Source organism: Poromitra crassiceps (assembly GCF_964638095.1).
Source record: "Poromitra crassiceps genome assembly, chromosome: 2".
NCBI lineage: Eukaryota > Metazoa > Chordata > Actinopteri > Beryciformes > Melamphaidae > Poromitra > Poromitra crassiceps.
The window spans coordinates 106,806,035-106,824,648 of record NC_139624.1 but is presented as its reverse complement, the minus strand read 5'-3'; the positions used below and the strand labels follow the sequence as shown (position 1 = coordinate 106,824,648).

The window sequence follows — 18,614 nt, the reverse complement described above, 5'->3', positions numbered from 1 at the left end:
GCGCCCCCAAAATGCCAGCGCAAACGGGATTTGGGCTGTCTTAAGTGCCAGAATTATTCACAGGTGTAGCCAGGCACTGCCTGGGCGTTACATCAATAAAAACCAATCGGATCCTCCGCCCCTTCCTACCAGAAAGATGTTTTTTTAAGCCTCTGCCAGTTCTGTCAGACTTGGGGGTTGTGGGGGTTGTGATCTCCATTTGCAATATTTACGCTAATTTATTAATATTCACTGTATTTCATTGCAAATGTCCACTAAGGTACCACAAAACAAATATTATTCATAGAATTTTCTTGGCTTCTTCTACTCCAACACCAGGGAAATCAGCAAACAAAGAATGTAATGTAACTCAATTGGATGCGTTATGATTCTCTTCCCAAATTATTTTGATCATTTCTAAAAGTAAACAACCAAACACTGGAAGAATTGCACTTCAAACTGAGACATTCACCAGCCTTCAGTGATGCCTTAGTGATTCCTTGATACATGCTCTTAATCTTTTCTTATCAAAGATCCCTGTGATTTCCAATAACAAACACATGGGGCAACAGCAGCAAAGTCCTTTTTCCCCTTTGATCAACGCCTTTCCATCGCTTCCTGGATCTCGCCGTTCCCGGTCAGTTGTTGTTTATTGTTGCAGGGTTCACAAGTTCACCAGAACATGAGTTCAATGGTTGCCCGAGGGTCTTGGCTCTGGGGAAAAGAGGGATTTACAATGAAACCTGAGGTAACAGGCAGCACATATCGAATCAGGCACCATGTGGTTACGTGGTTTTTGGAGCTAATATGGCGAATTATCCCTGTAGCACAAATACACACATTACATTGTCTCTCTAGAGAGAGACGGACGGGCGGATGGACGGCTGGACAAATATAAACACTGCACGGCGCACACAAAGATTCAAGAATATCGTCGCTGTCGTGTGGAAACCTTGTATCTCCAAAACTGCAACTTTTCAGGAAATGAACAAAAAAACGGTGTTCTTAAAATAACTGAACACCACGTCGTCAGAGTTGGCACAATGTCTTCATTATGGTTGCTCGCTGGATGTTTCATTACATTATTAATATCTTAGCTGAATAAGCTCAAATGGTGTTACAGGATTATCATTTCGTCTACGGGGAACACAGCCTCTCACTAACGCTAACATTAGTCTCGTCAGAAACCACTTCGCTCTGCATAGTTTAAATGAGTTCGCAGCCTAGGGATAATTTGAAAACATTTTATTCATCTATTTATGTCAGACGAAGCCAGAAATAAACAAAGAAGTCAGAAATAAATGGCATCGTTTGGTTCTGGTTTACTGTGTCTGCTTTCTGGGTATTTTTCCTCCTTCCTGGGGGCCTTGAGACGGAGGCAGGGGCTTCAAGGTTTGAGGGACAGTTTGTGGGTGAATAGAGTTATGAGACAGTCACAAGATCATTTTAATGCTTTTATACTGGTTACATTTTGTAAAACCCACAGACAAACGTGAAGGGTGACCAATGGCATTGATTTATGACAAAAAATTAAAATGGGCATACAACGACAGCGACGATATGTGCAAGACAGGGACCTATTATATTCAGTGAATCATACACTGCAGCAACACGGGAAGAAAGTACAGTACTGCAGTGCCTATCTTTTGGTGTTACAATTTACCTGTACGTTATTCCATAGTGGGCCGGGGTGCAGCCATTGCAGCCATATATCACTAGGTTAGTGTAGTGAAAGTTCATGGCTGTGTTTTCTGTGTTATTGTAGTAATAAACATGATTGAATGGGTGCCTTAGAAAGTTGCATTCTGCCCTGCCCCAAGGTTGCATAGTCATTTGAAATTTAATGAAAAGTGGAGAAAGGCTAACCTTGACAACCAGGGACTGGGCGAATCACAGTTTTATGATGTTAGTCTTTTACAGTAAGTCGAGTGTGATACTGGAGTGTACATCGCACATTTTGGTGGGGAAAAAGGTTGAGACAGCAGCTGTGTTTAAGGTGTTTAGATGATTGCACACTCCACAATACAATAGCAGTTTTATGATGCTAGTCTTTTAAGTCGAGTGTGATACTGGAGTGTATACCTCGCAATTTTTGTGTGTGTGGGGGAAAACATTGAGAATGTACATGCAACTATTGCGGGTAAGTCCATAGTCAGATATATATATATATATATATATATATATATATATATATATATATATATATATATATATATATATAAATCTGGGGATTTTATATATATATTATTTATATATATATATTATATATATATATATATATATATTCATTACCTCAAAATAAGGTGGAATCCACTCAACCTCTTCCCTTGGCTCCTTGTACATTCTGGTAGCAGGAAAACACATTCTCTGACACATTGGAACCAAGACACAATTCAACACACACACACACATGCGTGAGCTGGACCACAGACGGTTTCCCCATGGCAAGTTGTGGAGGAAAAATCCAACTGCAATGCTCTGCCGATTGATCAATAATGAAATATCCGTTTTAAATATTCATAGGAGGTTTTCTTTATTTCCACAATCATGTCTCCGTGCACGGAGGTCTCCTCTTGTCTACATTTGACAATGCCAGAGCCCCGCATTATTGTTTACTTCACATCATATACTGAAACTATCGATGCCCGCCCTCTTCTCGTGGAGGGGCAGTTCTTTCCATTCATCCATGTAGCTAATCTGATGTTCACTGGAATACATAACAAATCCAGTCTATAGTCACAACAAGACACAGGTTCCCACAGGAACCTCTATTCCCATAGACACTTCCCAAAACAAGACATATGTTCTCACAGAAACTTACATCTTCTGCATTGCTGAAAAACACAGTTCACAAAATACATCTTAGAAGGGCCATAATTAATAATTAATCAATCAATACACACTTGATCAATAATTTACCATTACAATTCCACACTTTTGATAAGAATAAATCATTATTATCAATATTAAAAATAAATTATTGATAACAAACTATAAGTTCAAACACAGTCAAAGAAAACTAACATAACTATTATCCTTAACTTGTTAGAAAAAATGTATCATCTCACACATCTATATAGATTAAAATTTCCCTATGTGTTCACAATCACAATTAATAAGTCCTTCATTTCGGTTACTTACTTAATACTTAATCCATACTTATGTTACAATGTATCATTTGCTCAAATCAAACTCTTGGCGATGCTAAATATCAAATTAAGCATGATTATTTACCCAAGATTTCATATCATAAACGAAGTGTGTCAGAGGTCAATGGCCTTTTTTATTTTTCCACACTTTTTGGCATATTTTTTTCTTCTTAAAAACACAGTTTACACATTTCTGGTAATTGGCTCCTGTTCACTGGTGTTGGATCCTGGTAGTCGAAGTCACTAAATCGTTTTGGCCCGCCTCCCACTTCGTCCTCCACTATCCACTCATATCAGCAAGCCGCTATTCACATTTCATACAAAAACATTCTCACAGGCTACAAATGTTTTTTCTTTTTTCTTTTTTCTTTTTTTTCGGGTTTCTTACTACAATTGTTGACGATTTCCAAACCTCTGGCAGACATAGGCTACACACCAAGTGCACTTTGGCATGCAGCCCACTCAGAGGCTGGGAAATTGAACCCACGACCCAATTTTGATGCAAATGGTCACTCTAGTCTATTTTACAAGTCCAAGTCATGTCTCAAGTCTTTGTCCTCCTCTCCGCTCTCCAGTCACACTGGAGTCCCCTTTCTCCTGTCTAACTGGTGTACAATAACATTGCCTTCAACGATCACACACCTTTCACCGTCAAACATCACTCATTCACACTGTGTTCACACTCCCCTGTCTCCCATGACTCCAAAACGCTTTTTTAATACACATGATCACAGTTTTTACACAAACCACGCAAAGTACGACTCTCTGCATCCGATTCGTCATGGGGAAACCGTCTGTGGTCCAGCTCACGCATGTGTGTGTGTGTGTGGAAAGCCTAAGCTAATTGCGCTGGTGGAGAATGTGGGAGGCTGGATCTCAGCATCTGGCATTGGAGATCGTCCCATGGTGATTGTCCAATCTGCTTATCTCAGTCTGCTTGTCCAATCTGATTGTCTCAGTCACACAGGCACACAAACACATACAAAACAACAACAAAAACTTAAAAACAAAACAAAAAGCAGACACAAAAACAAAAGCTGCTTACCCCCTTTGACAGATGCGTTATATAACGCATGTGTCAATTAATTTAGCAGTTTTTCTATATACTTATTTTTTAGAGAGAGACACCCTTTAACTTGTCTCTGCCTCTCTCTCAGTCCTCTTGGGAAAATGTGTGTGCGCTATGCACTGTGGTTATCTGGAGGGTGCTGCAGGTTTCAAGGCTTCAGGCTGAGAAGCGGGGGGGAAGAGAAATCTCAGTGTGTTCACAAACATTTACCTTTTCGCTTGGCAATAAGGGTTTTCTAGGCTAAACACTCACTTTTCCTAAAAAAAAACATAACTTCTATTAAACAATACTGTACTAATGCAAAAAAGTACTTTTGCTCTGTGTGCATTGCATGTACATAATGTATACAGTGTGTGATTCTCTTACTAAAACAATGGTTTGTCAAACAGCTGTAACATGCAAATGTTCATGTGTGTCATTACTTATCTGCTCATAATTGGTGTCTTTGGAGGAAGTTCTGCTGTGAACTCCTCCACCCTCAACTGGCTTGCGTCTCCGGCCGTGTCAGTCTCTCGCCTGCTATTGACCAGCGCCTCACACCCTCTCCGCTCCGTCTTGATTCGCTTCGTTGAGTCCTCTCCGCTGTTACTGTCCAGGTGGCGTCAACCTCCGGGCCAAGCCTATGAATCGAAAACTCCACGGCAGTCATATATTCTTTTACAGCAAGCAAACCACTCATATGCATTTCTGTAGCCGTCACACCGGTGTGGTGAAACACTTACACGGGAGGGAGAGATTTTACTCTCTCCCATTGCTGGCCGCTAGCTGCGGTGTTCAGGGCTGGTGGCTGCTGGTACGGATTCTGCTGCCGGTTCCCTGGCTGAAGCCTGCCCGGAGTGTTGATCGTCTGGCTGGAGCCTGGACCGCTGGTGGTCTTCAGTGTAGTTGAGCCTGGCGCTGACTCTCAGTCTGCTACATGGTGGTGGTGAGGCACGGGTCAATTTCCAGGTTGAGACCTTTTAAGACACATTAAGAGACACTAGCGAAAGATTAAACTCCTCACATAATAAATGATATGTATGGCCGTATGTATTGCTTCTGGCAGACATACTTTCTTTTCCCCTTCATAAATGTGTTGCTGTTGTTTTTCTGTGGTTCTTCAAAACCACCTAGACCATAACTTTTATACAGTCTATATTTCCCTCTAAATGTGGCGTGTAGGTCTGCTTGAGACAAATGTGCTTTCCCTGGTGTGTATTTACACAAACCCATATTTATACAAACCCATAGCTCCTCGTGAGCTTTCTCTAAACAGCTGTGGTTTTGTTTGTGTGTGCGAAATCAAAACCAATACCTTATGATATTACCAATAAAAACAAAATAACAACCAATCCCTCTTTTGTAGGCAAGTATGGGTTAAAATAAAAACACACTGTGGATTCACATAACAAAATAAACAACCCTGTTTGTCCCCTGCCGGCCGGCTTATCTACACACATATGAACGTTTAAGCCCCAAAATAAAAAGTTGAATTTGAACGTTTAGCCCCTGTTTAACGCTTGTATCCCAAAACAAAAAGTTCAATTTGAACGTTTAGCCCCACAACAAAAAGTTTAGTTTGTGAACTTTGTGATTTTTCTTCCTCTCATTTTTCTCATTCAGAAATTTCTCATTCATATCTCAGTGATTTCCCATTCATTTTTCTCATTTTTTTCTTCCTCAATGAGCCTCACTGCTCAGTTTCACCCACACTCTCCCCTTTTTTTTTTTTTTTTTTTGTTCAAAGGAAAGAGACCTTTTGAAAACAACTTTTCTTTTTTCTCTTTTTGCAAATGAATGGTAAGAATTTTCCCAATGCTTTGACTTTGTAATTATATCCCTTCTATTATATCCACATATAATTTATACCTCCTTTCGCAAAACCCAGGTCCGGGTATGTGTTTTTTTTCCACTTACTGCAGTTTTTAGACGCTAAGTATACCTTTCAACTTACGTCGACGCCAAGTGTACCTTTCAACCTGCGTCTTTACTGTTTGCCCGTCGACAAACAGGCCGATTTTTTCTTCTCTAAATCTTGCCCAAATATGAGTCGGCTCTAGTAAGCTCCCTTACGCGTGCGCTCTAAGCTACGGCAATAGTGAGTTTTATCTAATATTATCTCACGCGAGCATCCCCAGGACACATCGCACTCCCCTCAAAGGCAAAAGATTTCCCAGGCAGAAGTTACATCCGTTTTCCTAACGCAACGCCTCACCCTCTCGGCAGTGAGTATATCCGATAACGGCGATAGTGAGTTTTATCTAATATTATCTCACGCGGGCATCCCCAGGACCCCGCACTCCCCTCAAAGGCAAAAGATTGCCCAGGCAGAAGTTACATCCGTTCTCCACTTCACAATCCCCCAGACCTGCAGCTTTTAACAGTAGTTACAATTGTCTATTTTTAGAACCAATTGTATAACATTATTCTAAATTTCACAGCTACTCAATTTGACATAAAACCGATCAATCAACATTGCATTCAGTGTGTATTTGCCTCACCAGGTTCCGCAGATCACAGCGCTGGGCTACATTCCTCCGCATGTCGACTCCTGCTCTCTTAGCATTAATCGAGCTTTCAGGTCCAACTTTGACAGGAGGTTATCACCAGTCGACATGCCAGAGGTCCGCATCCCAGTCGTGAGATCCCGGACCGAGCCCCCAAGTTGTGGAGGAAAAATCCAACTGCAATGCTCTGCCGATTGATCAATAATGAAATATCCGTTTTAAATATTCATAGGAGGTTTTCTTTATTTCCACAATCATGTCTCCGTGCACGGAGGTCTCCTCTTGTCTACATTTGACAATGCCAGAGCCCCGCATTATTGTTTACTTCACATCATATACTGAAACTATCGATGCCCGCCCTCTTCTCGTGGAGGGGCAGTTCTTTCCATTCATCCATGTAGCTAATCTGATGTTCACTGGAATACATAACAAATCCAGTCTATAGTCACAACAAGACACAGGTTCCCACAGGAACCTCTATTCCCATAGACACTTCCCAAAACAAGACATATGTTCTCACAGAAACTTACATCTTCTGCATTGCTGAAAAACACAGTTCACAAAATACATCTTAGAAGGGCCATAATTAATAATTAATCAATCAATACACACTTGATCAATAATTTACCATTACATATAATACACCCATGTACCATCTTAAATAAAGCTAACTTATGTCTTAGGTTGTAGGAACATTTATGAACTTTCGTACAAATATACGACCAATCCTCCTGCTGTATTTCAATATGGAGATCTTGTTCCCACTTCTGTCTTACATTGTTTGTATTTACCGTTAGACTTCCAATAAGAGCGTTGTAGATCCTTGATATAACTTTTTTCTTGTTCTTTTCCTTATTATTTAATATAACATATCAATTATAATTATAATTATTATTATTATTATTATTATAATATATCAATTTCTGATGGTTTGGGTTCTTGGAGAGAACCCTGCTCTGTATTTACTACATTTCTTATTTGAAAAAAATCTAAATAAATGGGAAGAAGGAACTCCATATTTATGTTGGATTTGAGAGAATGAAAGGAAAGCCCCATTTTCAAACAGATGAAGAATTTCCCTTATACCTTTATCAAACCAAGGTTTGAACGTATCATCTTTACAACACAAGAGGCTTGGATTTTTCCAGAGTGGAGAACAGGGAGAAAGAGGATTGGTGTAACCTAACAACTTATGGGACACTTTCCAAATACGTAAACTATTTAATATAACAGGATTCTTAGTGATTTTGGCCACATCTCTGAAATCAATGTATGGTAGGTGTTCCAAATTGTATGGACAAATATTTAAGGATTCTATTCTTTTCCATGAACATGTAGTGTTTACAAACCACTGTTTTATCTGAGTAAGTTGAGCTGACAAAAAATAATAATAAAAATTGGGAAACTTCAAGCCACCAGTTTCATATGGTAAATACAACACTGAGATCCGAACTCTTGGAGATTTACTGTTCCAAATAAAGGAAGACAACAGACTCTGTACCTTTTTAAAGAATGACTGTGGTGGTATGGTAGGGAGATTTTGAAATAAATATAAAAATTTAGGCAAAATCGACATTTTATGATTAAGCAGTTTATGATTGCACAAACTGACGACACATCACAATAATCCACATTTACATGACTGAACTTCTTTGACTTCATCCCGCCACAATCAAATCTTACCAAAACAATGACAGCCATGATTAAGCACCAGCACATTATATTGTTTGTCAAAGCTGTAGCCCTGTCTCTGTTTCAATTACAAAATGGCGTGCTTCAAGCACTACTTTTGGGAAACCTGTTGCTGTAGAAAGACTGAGATGAGTCATGAAACTGAAGCAACCGCAGCAACCCCGAGAGCTGAACGACGAATGAGGATTGGTAGGAGCAGGCTAGTCCCGCCTCCCAGACATAAGGAATGAGGATTGGTAGGAGCGGGCTAGTCCCGCCTCCCAGACAATTGAGATCTCCGCCTATAGGGACTGCGAACTGAGTCATGGAGTGGGCAGTCCTGAGGGAGTTCAGTGATGTAGAGTGTGGAGAAGTTTAGAATGGATTTGGGCGAACTTCTACGTCCGATGCATCACCAGGATGTCATCGTCAATGATCCTGTATGCCTCAACATAAGAGCAGCAATTCACCGGTATAGACTATAGGAAGCTGTGCAGAATACCAAGTTATAGTTAACCAGTGGGATGTGCACAAAGACACTGTAAAGACGTTTGTGGACAAGACAGAGCATGCTGGTTGTACAAGATTCAATCAAGGTACCACAGTGCTTTTAAAATAAGCACCACATTGCTGAATAGGCTGGCCTGTCACCATCAGATGACTATAGTGGTTTAGTAAACAAAAGGGAAGGCAGATAATGGTAAGAATCTCCTTATACATAACATGATGAGCTGGACACGTGCAACTTGGCCACAGCTAAAACAATTTGACAAAGATACATGACGGTGTCTCTTAATGCGATTAATATTGCAATAGGCTACTATATACAGTATGTTACTGCAATTATACCTAGTCTAGAGCGAGTAATCTCAGAGTGTGGTGTTCACATCGGCTCTGCCTTACTCAGATTATTTCCTTAATCACATTATAATCTCATAATCGATGCACGTAAACATGGCCAGTAAGGGTGTATTGGCATCTTTCAACAGGGATCTGCTTTCCTGTCCATCAGAAAAGCATGATGATTATTTATTTTAGTTTTTTCCAGTCTATTCCTGCCATGTTTTCATGCCACTGAATATTTTGATATTTTATAATGGGTATTTTTATCATTTCTAGTTATAATTAATTAAGTGATCATCCATTCCTATTCAAGCAAAGAAATGTCTGAAACCATCAATCTTAATATTGAATTCCCTTGCCTACTGCTGTTTTAACCTTAAACTTTCTCAGTTTCCATCTTCTTTCATTTTTATTATCTCCGCCTGGCGAAGCCTGGAGGGGACCATGCGTTCGGTCGTGTGTGGTGTGTGTGTGTGTGTGTGTGTGTGTGTGTTCACGTGCGTGCGCGTGTGTGAGTGTGTCTACTGTATCTCTGTCTGCAGCTATCTCGCATACTACTGGAATAATCAGCTTAATATTATCTGTGCACAATTATGCCTGTATGCAGGGCCGCTGGAAGTCACTTTAAGCAGGGGGTGCTGGGAGGAAGGGACTCTCGGTGGAAAAAAAATTGACGTTTTTTTTGCCATATTTAGAGGAATATAACATTTTAAATTAACATTAAGATACTGTTGTGATGTAATTATTCAGTATTTTCTCCTTTTCTCACTCATTCAGAGCAAAGAGGGAGATATAGCATGATGATAATGCTCTATATCTCCCTATTTGCTCTGAATACACCAGTTAACTCATTCACCGCCAAAGACGTCTTTGACGTGTTATCAGGAATAGCCATCCACGCCAAAGACGTGTTTGACGTGTTTTTGTTTTTATTAGTACAGCGCGTAGTTCAAAGATTTGCCCAGCCTGTGACATGTTATCAGGTCCCTAGCCTCAAAGACAAGCCGACAACACGTTATCAAACACATACCGCAGCTGTTGTTTCGAAATGGAAGAGGAGGAGAAAACGGAGAAACGCTGCCTGTTGCATAGAGGAGAAACGCCATTGAAACACCCCTCGGCGCGCTGCGCTGGTCGCCTCTGCTGCAGGGCGAACCTGGATTGAGTTGTTCGCGCTAGTCAAACCAACATGATCGATCCGGTTCCAGCGCCTGGTCCCAAAGCCAAGCCGACCCCGTTCCTGTGTCGCAGCATTCGTCCCAGCCAGAACGAGAGGAGGAAAACGATGCAGAGGCAGAGGAGGCTAGACGCTGATCTCAGACCAGTTTCGTGTTCCCCTCCTATGCTAATTTGCGGGGCGATCAGTAGTGTTCCCTGGGAAGAGGTGCGATCCAGCAGCAGCTGTGGACAGAACTCTCTCTGTGTGTGTGTGTGTGTGTGTGTGTGTGTGTGTGTCTGTGTGTCTGTCTGTCTGTCTGTCTGTCTGTCTGTCTGTCTGTGTGTCTGTCTGCACACTCACTCACACTGAGTAAACTGTATTGTTGAATGTAAAAAAAGCACTTCATGTATATATATATATATATATATATATATATATATTATTTTTTTTGTCATTTGTGTCATAACGAATAATATTTACATGTCTGATGTCAATACAGTTCAAAATAAAAGAATTGAGAGCGAGTTCTGCCTGAGATTGTGTCTTTTACAAAAATGGCCTTTTCTCCTGTTTGTCTTCTCAGAGAGACCTTTTTGGTGAAAACAGGGTGTATATAAATGGCTATAAGTAGAGTACAGAACATGCTAAAAGCTCACTTTTTTTTCCTGGTGAACCCAGAGACGTACATCTTCATTTTGAGGTATTGCAAATCACTTTGGTGCTAATAGATAATTTACTGTGGGTCTTGAAAGATGACCAACAATTATGAAAATCTTTGGCCTGTGCTAAATATTGGCAGTCCTAAACTGGCCATGAATGAGTTAAAGGAGAATTTCGGTTTTTTACACCACGGTCCTCATTTCCATCTTAAAATATGATGTTTTACTCACCGAAATATGTTTGGCTTCATTCGGATGCCCACGGAAGATTTTGAGCTCCGAGTAGTCTCCTCAAACAGGCTATAACGAGAGCCTGCGGCGAGTGCGGGGCATGCTGCACACGCTCTCTAAATGACACTTTTTCTGTCAGATCACGGTTCATTATGGTTGTAAATATAATTATTTAGCTAATAGCTAGAAGCTAAGCTAAAAACAACACAACAGTCAATGTTGATCTGCCCCGGATGGGGTCACAGTGCCCATCTTCCCCCTCTGTGAAACCACACTTCTTCAGAGGAACCAGTCAAACAATGTACCGTAAGCATAACAGACAGTAGGCTAACGTTAGGCATATTTTTATATATTAGATTCATTATCAACACAAGACAGTAACGTTATTAGTGGGGCTGGTGGTAATTTCTATAAATATAGCTAAATCTATTAGTTAGCCACGTATAGCATCAAGCTAACGTTATGGTTCTAATAGGCACTCACCACTGCAGCTAACTGCAGTCAAACAATAATGTTCCATGACCATAAGCATAACGGTAGTAACGTTAGGGTTGCATTACTTCACACAAGACGGTAATGTTAGCAGAGTTTCTGACCTGGTGGTCAGATACTTGTACTACGGAGTGACAGTAAAAATCTTGAATCTTGAAAATCCATTAGCAAGCAGCTAACGTTATCTGGTCAAAACCACATTACAGTAGCTACAAGCAGCAAGTTTCCTTCATGAACCGAAAACACAGTCCTGACTCTAGTTTCCCCCCGATGTCGATCACATTGCTGCTGTCTGGCCAGACGGGCTTCATTAGATAAATATTTATTTATTTATTTAGTGTGGACTTTTTCTGGAGTGTGTTGTTTCATTTTGCTAGCAGCTAGCGACGAACGTAACGTTAGCCATTTCCTGTTAGCCGTCTTCTTCGTTTACGCCGGAGCCAGGACAAGAGGGAGGCTTGTGAACGCGCGAGACATCACATCCTCTAGCTGTCGCGGGAAATGCTAACCCCTTCGAAACTGCGGTATTTCCATGTATCTTCTGAACGGCTGGTCGGAGAGAAACGCCCCTGGTCGCCATTTTTAAGTTACGTCAAGGCGCATTCACTCATTGCCAATAAAAAACACTTTGTGCACATTTATTTCTCGCCAGAACCGACGGAATGGGCCTTTAACTCATTGAGTGCCAATGACGACAATCGTCCTCAATTCAAATACTAACGTAGAGTGCCAATGACGACGATTGTCGTCAATTGCGTTTTTTGACGGTGGGACGTGGATCAAAGCCTGATCCATCTCCTGTGAAAGTATGGTGGATGTTGAATGTGTAAAAGCTATTTTACGGACCCATTAGGTGGCGACAGTGCTCTCCAGATTAGAGAAAGTCGAGGAAAAAACAGAGAAGAAGTCATGGGGAAACGGAAATCGCATCGGTATGCATCGATATGCATGAAGCATAACGTTAGCTGTGCCTGCTGCCACAATTGAGCCCCTCCGTGTCCGCTGCGATAGCCCATCCGCATGATTAGTTGTGGAGTTGTTATTATTCTCAACTAGAAGCGATGGGAGCCGGTGACAAATACACGCGGAACGCTGTAAAAAAGCTGGATGTAGCGCACTTTTCAGTCCAGAGCAAAGGCAGCAGAGAGCCACCAGAGACACACCCACGTAGGTGGGGTTTGCAGTTGAGCGGGGTGGGGCACGCAGGGCAGCATACAACACCGACCCAGACAGACCCAGACAGCAGGACAGGATTGCCAAACACAAGCTAGAATATCTGATGCCCACCAGCAGTAAATCAAGACCAGCAAGAAGCTGCAACCAGCAGCGCACGCAGGGGCCAGCACTGCTGATTGCAGCTAAAAAATATTATTTTGCCAAACAAAATTCCTTTGTTTTCACTGTTTTATTGAAGGAAATTATTTTTGGGGTGTCACTACATCAGAAAATATTAGCTTCAGAGTCAGTCATGTGCTTGAAATGCTTAATTTCACAAAAGGCTAATTATCTCAGCTTCTAATTTGAAACGTCTCTTTTTGGTGAAATCAACCTATCTTTTCCGGCTCATAACTAAAGAACGGAAAATGATATCAATAAACTTTTTTTTGCTGATGATAGAAGAGAGTCTCATCGTTCTTTGGGCATGTTCTGTGTTTACATAGTAATATCACACAATATTCTGTGGGCCTCGAGAAATCAATGAAAACGCTCTGAAACTCTGGCACTGGGAGCGTCCGTTCTCCAAAAGTGGCTGGCACTCAATGAGTTAATCACAATTTTTGAAAAACCTATTTTGTTGACTGTTTTATACCATCATAACACTGACTGTCTCACTGCTGACTCCTCACTCCTTCATCATGACACTGACCATCTGACTGCTGACTCCTCACTTCATCATGACACTGACCATCTGACTGCTGACTCCTCACTTCATCATGACACTGACCATCTGACTGCTGACTCCTCACTCTTTCATCATGACACTGACCATCTGACTGCTGACTCCTCACTCTTTCATCATGACACTGACCATCTGACTGCTGACTCCTCACTCTTTCATCATGACACTGACCATCTCTGACTGCTGACTCCTCACTCTTTCATCATGACACTGACCATCTGACTGCTGACTCCTCACTCTTTCATCATGACACTGACCATCTGACTGCTGACTCCTCACTCTTTCATCATGACACTGACCATCTCTGACTGCTGACTCCTCACTCTTTCATCATGACACTGACCATCTCTGACTGCTGACTCCTCACTCTTTCATCATGACACTGACCATCTCTGACTGCTGACTCCTCACTCTTTCATCATGACACTGACCATCTGACTGCTGACTCCTCACTCTTTCATCATGACACTGACCATCTGACTGCTGACTCCTCACTCTTTCATCATGACACTGACCATCTGACTGCTGACTCCTCACTCTTTCATCATGACACTGACCATCTGACTGCTGACTCCTCACTCTTTCATCATGACACTGACCATCTCTGACTGCTGACTCCTCACTCTTTCATCATGACACTGACCGTCTGACTGCTGACTCCTCACTCTTTCATCATGACACTGACCGTCTGACTGCTGACTCCTCACTCTTTCATCATGACACTGACCATCTGACTGCTGACTCCTCACTTCATCATGACACTGACCATCTGACTGCTGACTCCTCACTCTTTCGTCATGACACTGACCATCTGACTGCTGACTCCTCACTCTTTCATCATGACACTGACCATCTGACTGCTGACTCCTCACTCTTTCATCATGACACTGACCGTCTGACTGCTGACTCCTCACTTCATCATGACACTGACCGTCTGACTGCTGACTCCTCACTCTTTCATCATGACACTGACCGTCTGACTGCTGACTCCTCACTCTTTCATCATGACACTGACCATCTGACTGCTGACTCCTCACTTCATCATGACACTGACCATCTGACTGCTGACTCCTCACTCTTTCATCATGACACTGACCATCTCTGACTGCTGACTCCTCACTCTTTCATCATGACACTGACCATCTCTGACTGCTGACTCCTCACTCTTTCATCATGACACTGACCGTCTGACTGCTGACTCCTCACTCTTTCATCATGACACTGACCATCTGACTGCTGACTCCTCACTCTTTCATCATGACACTGACCGTCTGACTGCTGACTCCTCACTTCATCATGACACTGACCATCTGACTGCTGACTCACTCCTTCAGCCGTAGGGGCTCCAGTGATCAACAACAGTGTGGTGGCTTGGTTGGAAACAGATACAGTATGTTTGGACAGAGCGTTTGTGTTGAAGAGCGGGCTGTCCATTTGAGGCACCAGTCGTGTTTTAGCTGTAGTGTGCAGGCTAATTGGAATCATCATCAGGACTGCCTTTGCTAACATGGGCCGTTTTTCCTCCACCCATGCAGGAATCATCAGGACTGCCTTAGCTAACATGGACCGTTTTTCCTCCACCCATGCAGGAATCATCAGGACTGCCTTAGCTAACATGGACCGTTTTTCCTCCACCCATGCAGGAATCATCAGGACTGCCTTAGCTAACATGGACCGTTTTTCCTCCACCCATGCAGGAATCATCAGGACTGCCTTAGCTAACATGGACCGTTTTTCCTCCACCCATGCAGGAATCATCAGGACTGCCTTAGCTAACATGGACCGGGAAGCCAGAGAACACTACGCTGTGGTCATCCAAGCCAAAGACATGGCCGGCCAGGTTGGAGGCCTCTCCGGCTCCACCACCATCAACATCACTCTGACAGATGTCAACGACAACCCTCCCAAGTTCCCCCAAAGTATGGATACTATCTTAACATCTCTTTAGGGGTTTTACAGTGGCCTAGCACTGGAAATAGTGGCAGCCATTATTTCCAATACATGATGTTCAGAACAACCAGGCTAGAAAATACAAAGATACTGTAAAATAGTGGGATGCTGTGAAAAGGATTGTTGTGGTGTGATTGTCAAATCAGATAAAATAAGTAGAAGTGAATAATCCGACGGAGGTGATTTGATGCTGATCTGATGTATGGCCTATGTATGCATTTAGATAGTGCACAAATGTGTATAGTTCAGCTGGTTTACTACATGTAGCTACCAAGCTGGCATGATTTAAAATGTAAACACAGACAAATCTGTGAAGAAATGATGATGTTCCCAGTCAAAAACACCACAGAAATGAGCCATGTGTAATACATTCTGTTGTATGTTCAGCTGCACAATCAGCTGTTCGCAGTCACTGTTTGCCAACAGCCGAAGACCTCCAATATGGCCGCCACAGCGTGTGTTACATAACCCCAGAAATTGACGTTTTTATCGACGTTTGGATGATTTTTAGCCATATTTAGATGAATATCTCATTTTAAATTAACATTAGGATTATACTGTAGTGATGTAATTATTCAGTATTTTTCCTTTTCTCACTCACTTGGTGACATGCTCTCCCTTTAGGTCATTTTATAATTACACTACAACAGACAGCAACACAGGCAGAAACACTGAACTTATTATTATTATTATTATTATCACTTCGAAACACAGTGCAAAACTTGTCATCTCAACACAAAAATAAAATAATATCCGTATACGATTATAGCAGCAGCCAATGACAGTGAGTACAGAGTCCGGGTCTGTCCGTCTCTCAGGTGTAATAATCCCACAATGATCACGGCTTTAACAAAGCCCTTTTCCCACATGCATACCGGAAAATTACCTGTAAGTCAATATCGGACATTTCCCTTCACACTTCGGCTCGCGCATGTGGGAATCTATCAGCGAATTTACCTGTATGTTGGGGGGGCAGGGGGAAGGGGGAGCTTATTTGGGGGGTCGGCAAAACTCGAAATAAGTTCGCTTGTCAGTTGTCACACAATAAATCACACTCGTTTGACTTAAGAGCAGCGTCAAGCCGCCAGCGTAATAAACACAGCCGATTTACCCCCTCCCCTGTCTGCTCGAGAGCAGCAGCCACAGACAGACACAGCGAGAAAGGCTTGCAAGCTGCTCAACGCTTGTATGTAGAGAAAGCAGACTGGCTTCGTTTGATGTGTCCGGGGTTGCCTTCGGAAATCAGCAAGCTGACATAGGCTACTGCTCCTATTAGGCTATCACAAGATCATTTCGCCAGTTTGCTTTAATGTGCGTGAATGATTAGATTATGCCCGCTGGAACATTAAGCAACGTGTGTAGGCTACTCCTCGCCCATGATTGAAGGACCGCTGTCGCGGAAAATGACTGCACCCGTTTCCACTTGCGTCCCCTTAAGAGCATACCGCTCTTCTGACTTGGTCGAAAGTGGTGAAATGTCGGGGACGACGGGGTCGCGCTTATACCGGCACGGCGCCTTTCTCACTTGCAGGCATTAGACCACGTTCCGGTCATTTTGCGGTACAAAGCGCATGTGGGAAAAGGGCTTATGTGTCACAGGCTGTGTAAACAGTGTAAAGTGGGCTCTCTGTAACTTGATCCCTGGGTCTGTCTGTCTCAGGTGTAATAATCCCACAACGATCACGGCTTTAACAAGCATCACAGGCTGTGTAAACAGTGTAAAGTGGGCTCTAAGCGCCAGGGGCAGTTGCCCCCTCAGATAAAAAAATTAAAAAATAAATTAGGGGGACCAAATTTTAAGGGGGACAAAATGTCCCCATGTCCCCCTTGTTCCGGCGCCAGTGACCCCAGAGCGCTCTATATGATATCTACCGTATATATCCTATATATACTGTAGGCCTATATCAGTTTTGTAAAAGTGTTCAAATGTGTTGACTAAGGACTTAAGTTTCCCATTATCCTTTGCAATTGCTGTAATGGTTTGAAATGTGTTATCAATTATGTTGAGGATGTATCAAATTTAACTCAATCTCTTTATATGTTTGCACAAAGACAGAAGCAGATTATCTTTTGGAGTGTATTTTCGGTGCAGCTCTAGGAACATTTCAGTATTTGCACTTGGATCAGAACAAAGAGTCTCTCATAATATTTAATTTGTCACTAATGAATTGTTGTTATAGACTTCCCATGCATATGTAATTGAACCAGATATTAATGTGAGAGGTTAACCATGTGTTATGCATTCAGCATTCCTTTATTCTTCTCCATTATTTTATATCTCAATAGCCTCATATTGCAGTTACATTTTCCATAATTAGCCAAATTAGACGAGCATCCATCAAAGGTCTGTTTTGCAGAGTCTAGATTTCCTCTATTTTAATAATATAGCCTATTTAAGTAATGATAAAGTTAAGATACTTTGTCTTTGAAAGCACCTCATCAACTGCAATCCCTCTTGGCTTCGAGTTATTCATTTTGTGAAAACTATTACAAAACCATCAACATTTTCTGAATAATTATCTGCCCCAGAGTGTGATCTGCTCTATTCCAGTCCTATCACCCCCAGTTTAGCCTTTCATGTCAATTGAAGCACTGCAGAATATTTTTAATGACATTCCCTTGGGAACAAATGGTGACACACCCGAAACGCTTAGCTAAGCTCTTTCAGCAGAACATTCAGACAAAGATATGTGGAGCAGATGAGCTTTTCTTTCAATCATTTCTTGCTTTCTCTGAATGCGTAACACATCATTGTTCATCCGCAGAAAATTACCAGCTCTACGTCCCTGAATCAGCCCAAGTTGGGAAACCGGTCGGGAAAATCAAAGCCAACGATGAAGATCTCGGCGTCAATGCGGAGATCAAGTACAGCATCATTAACTCAGAGGGGGCCAACACGTTCTCCATATCCACAGACCGGGACACGAGAGAGGGAGTCATCAGCCTCAAAAAGGTAAGCGCACAATGTCTTCAATACCCAAATATCATCTTTCAGACATTAACATTTTCTGAAGTTTTCTAAGGCA

The 18,614-nt window shown here is 42.0% G+C and overlaps 1 protein-coding gene across 1 annotated transcript in view; it reads left to right on the top strand.

Moving 5' to 3' along the window:
• Positions 1-18,614, top strand: part of LOC310772492 (cadherin-18) — a gene marked incomplete at both ends in the record, with an annotated part of 175,127 nt that overhangs the window by 66,975 nt on the left and 89,538 nt on the right. The window contains 2 exons of the mRNA XM_083632312.1: positions 15,390-15,557; positions 18,354-18,541. Coding sequence (XP_083488438.1) covers positions 15,390-15,557; positions 18,354-18,541 — 356 coding nt within the window. The remainder of the gene's footprint in view (positions 1-15,389; positions 15,558-18,353; positions 18,542-18,614) is intronic.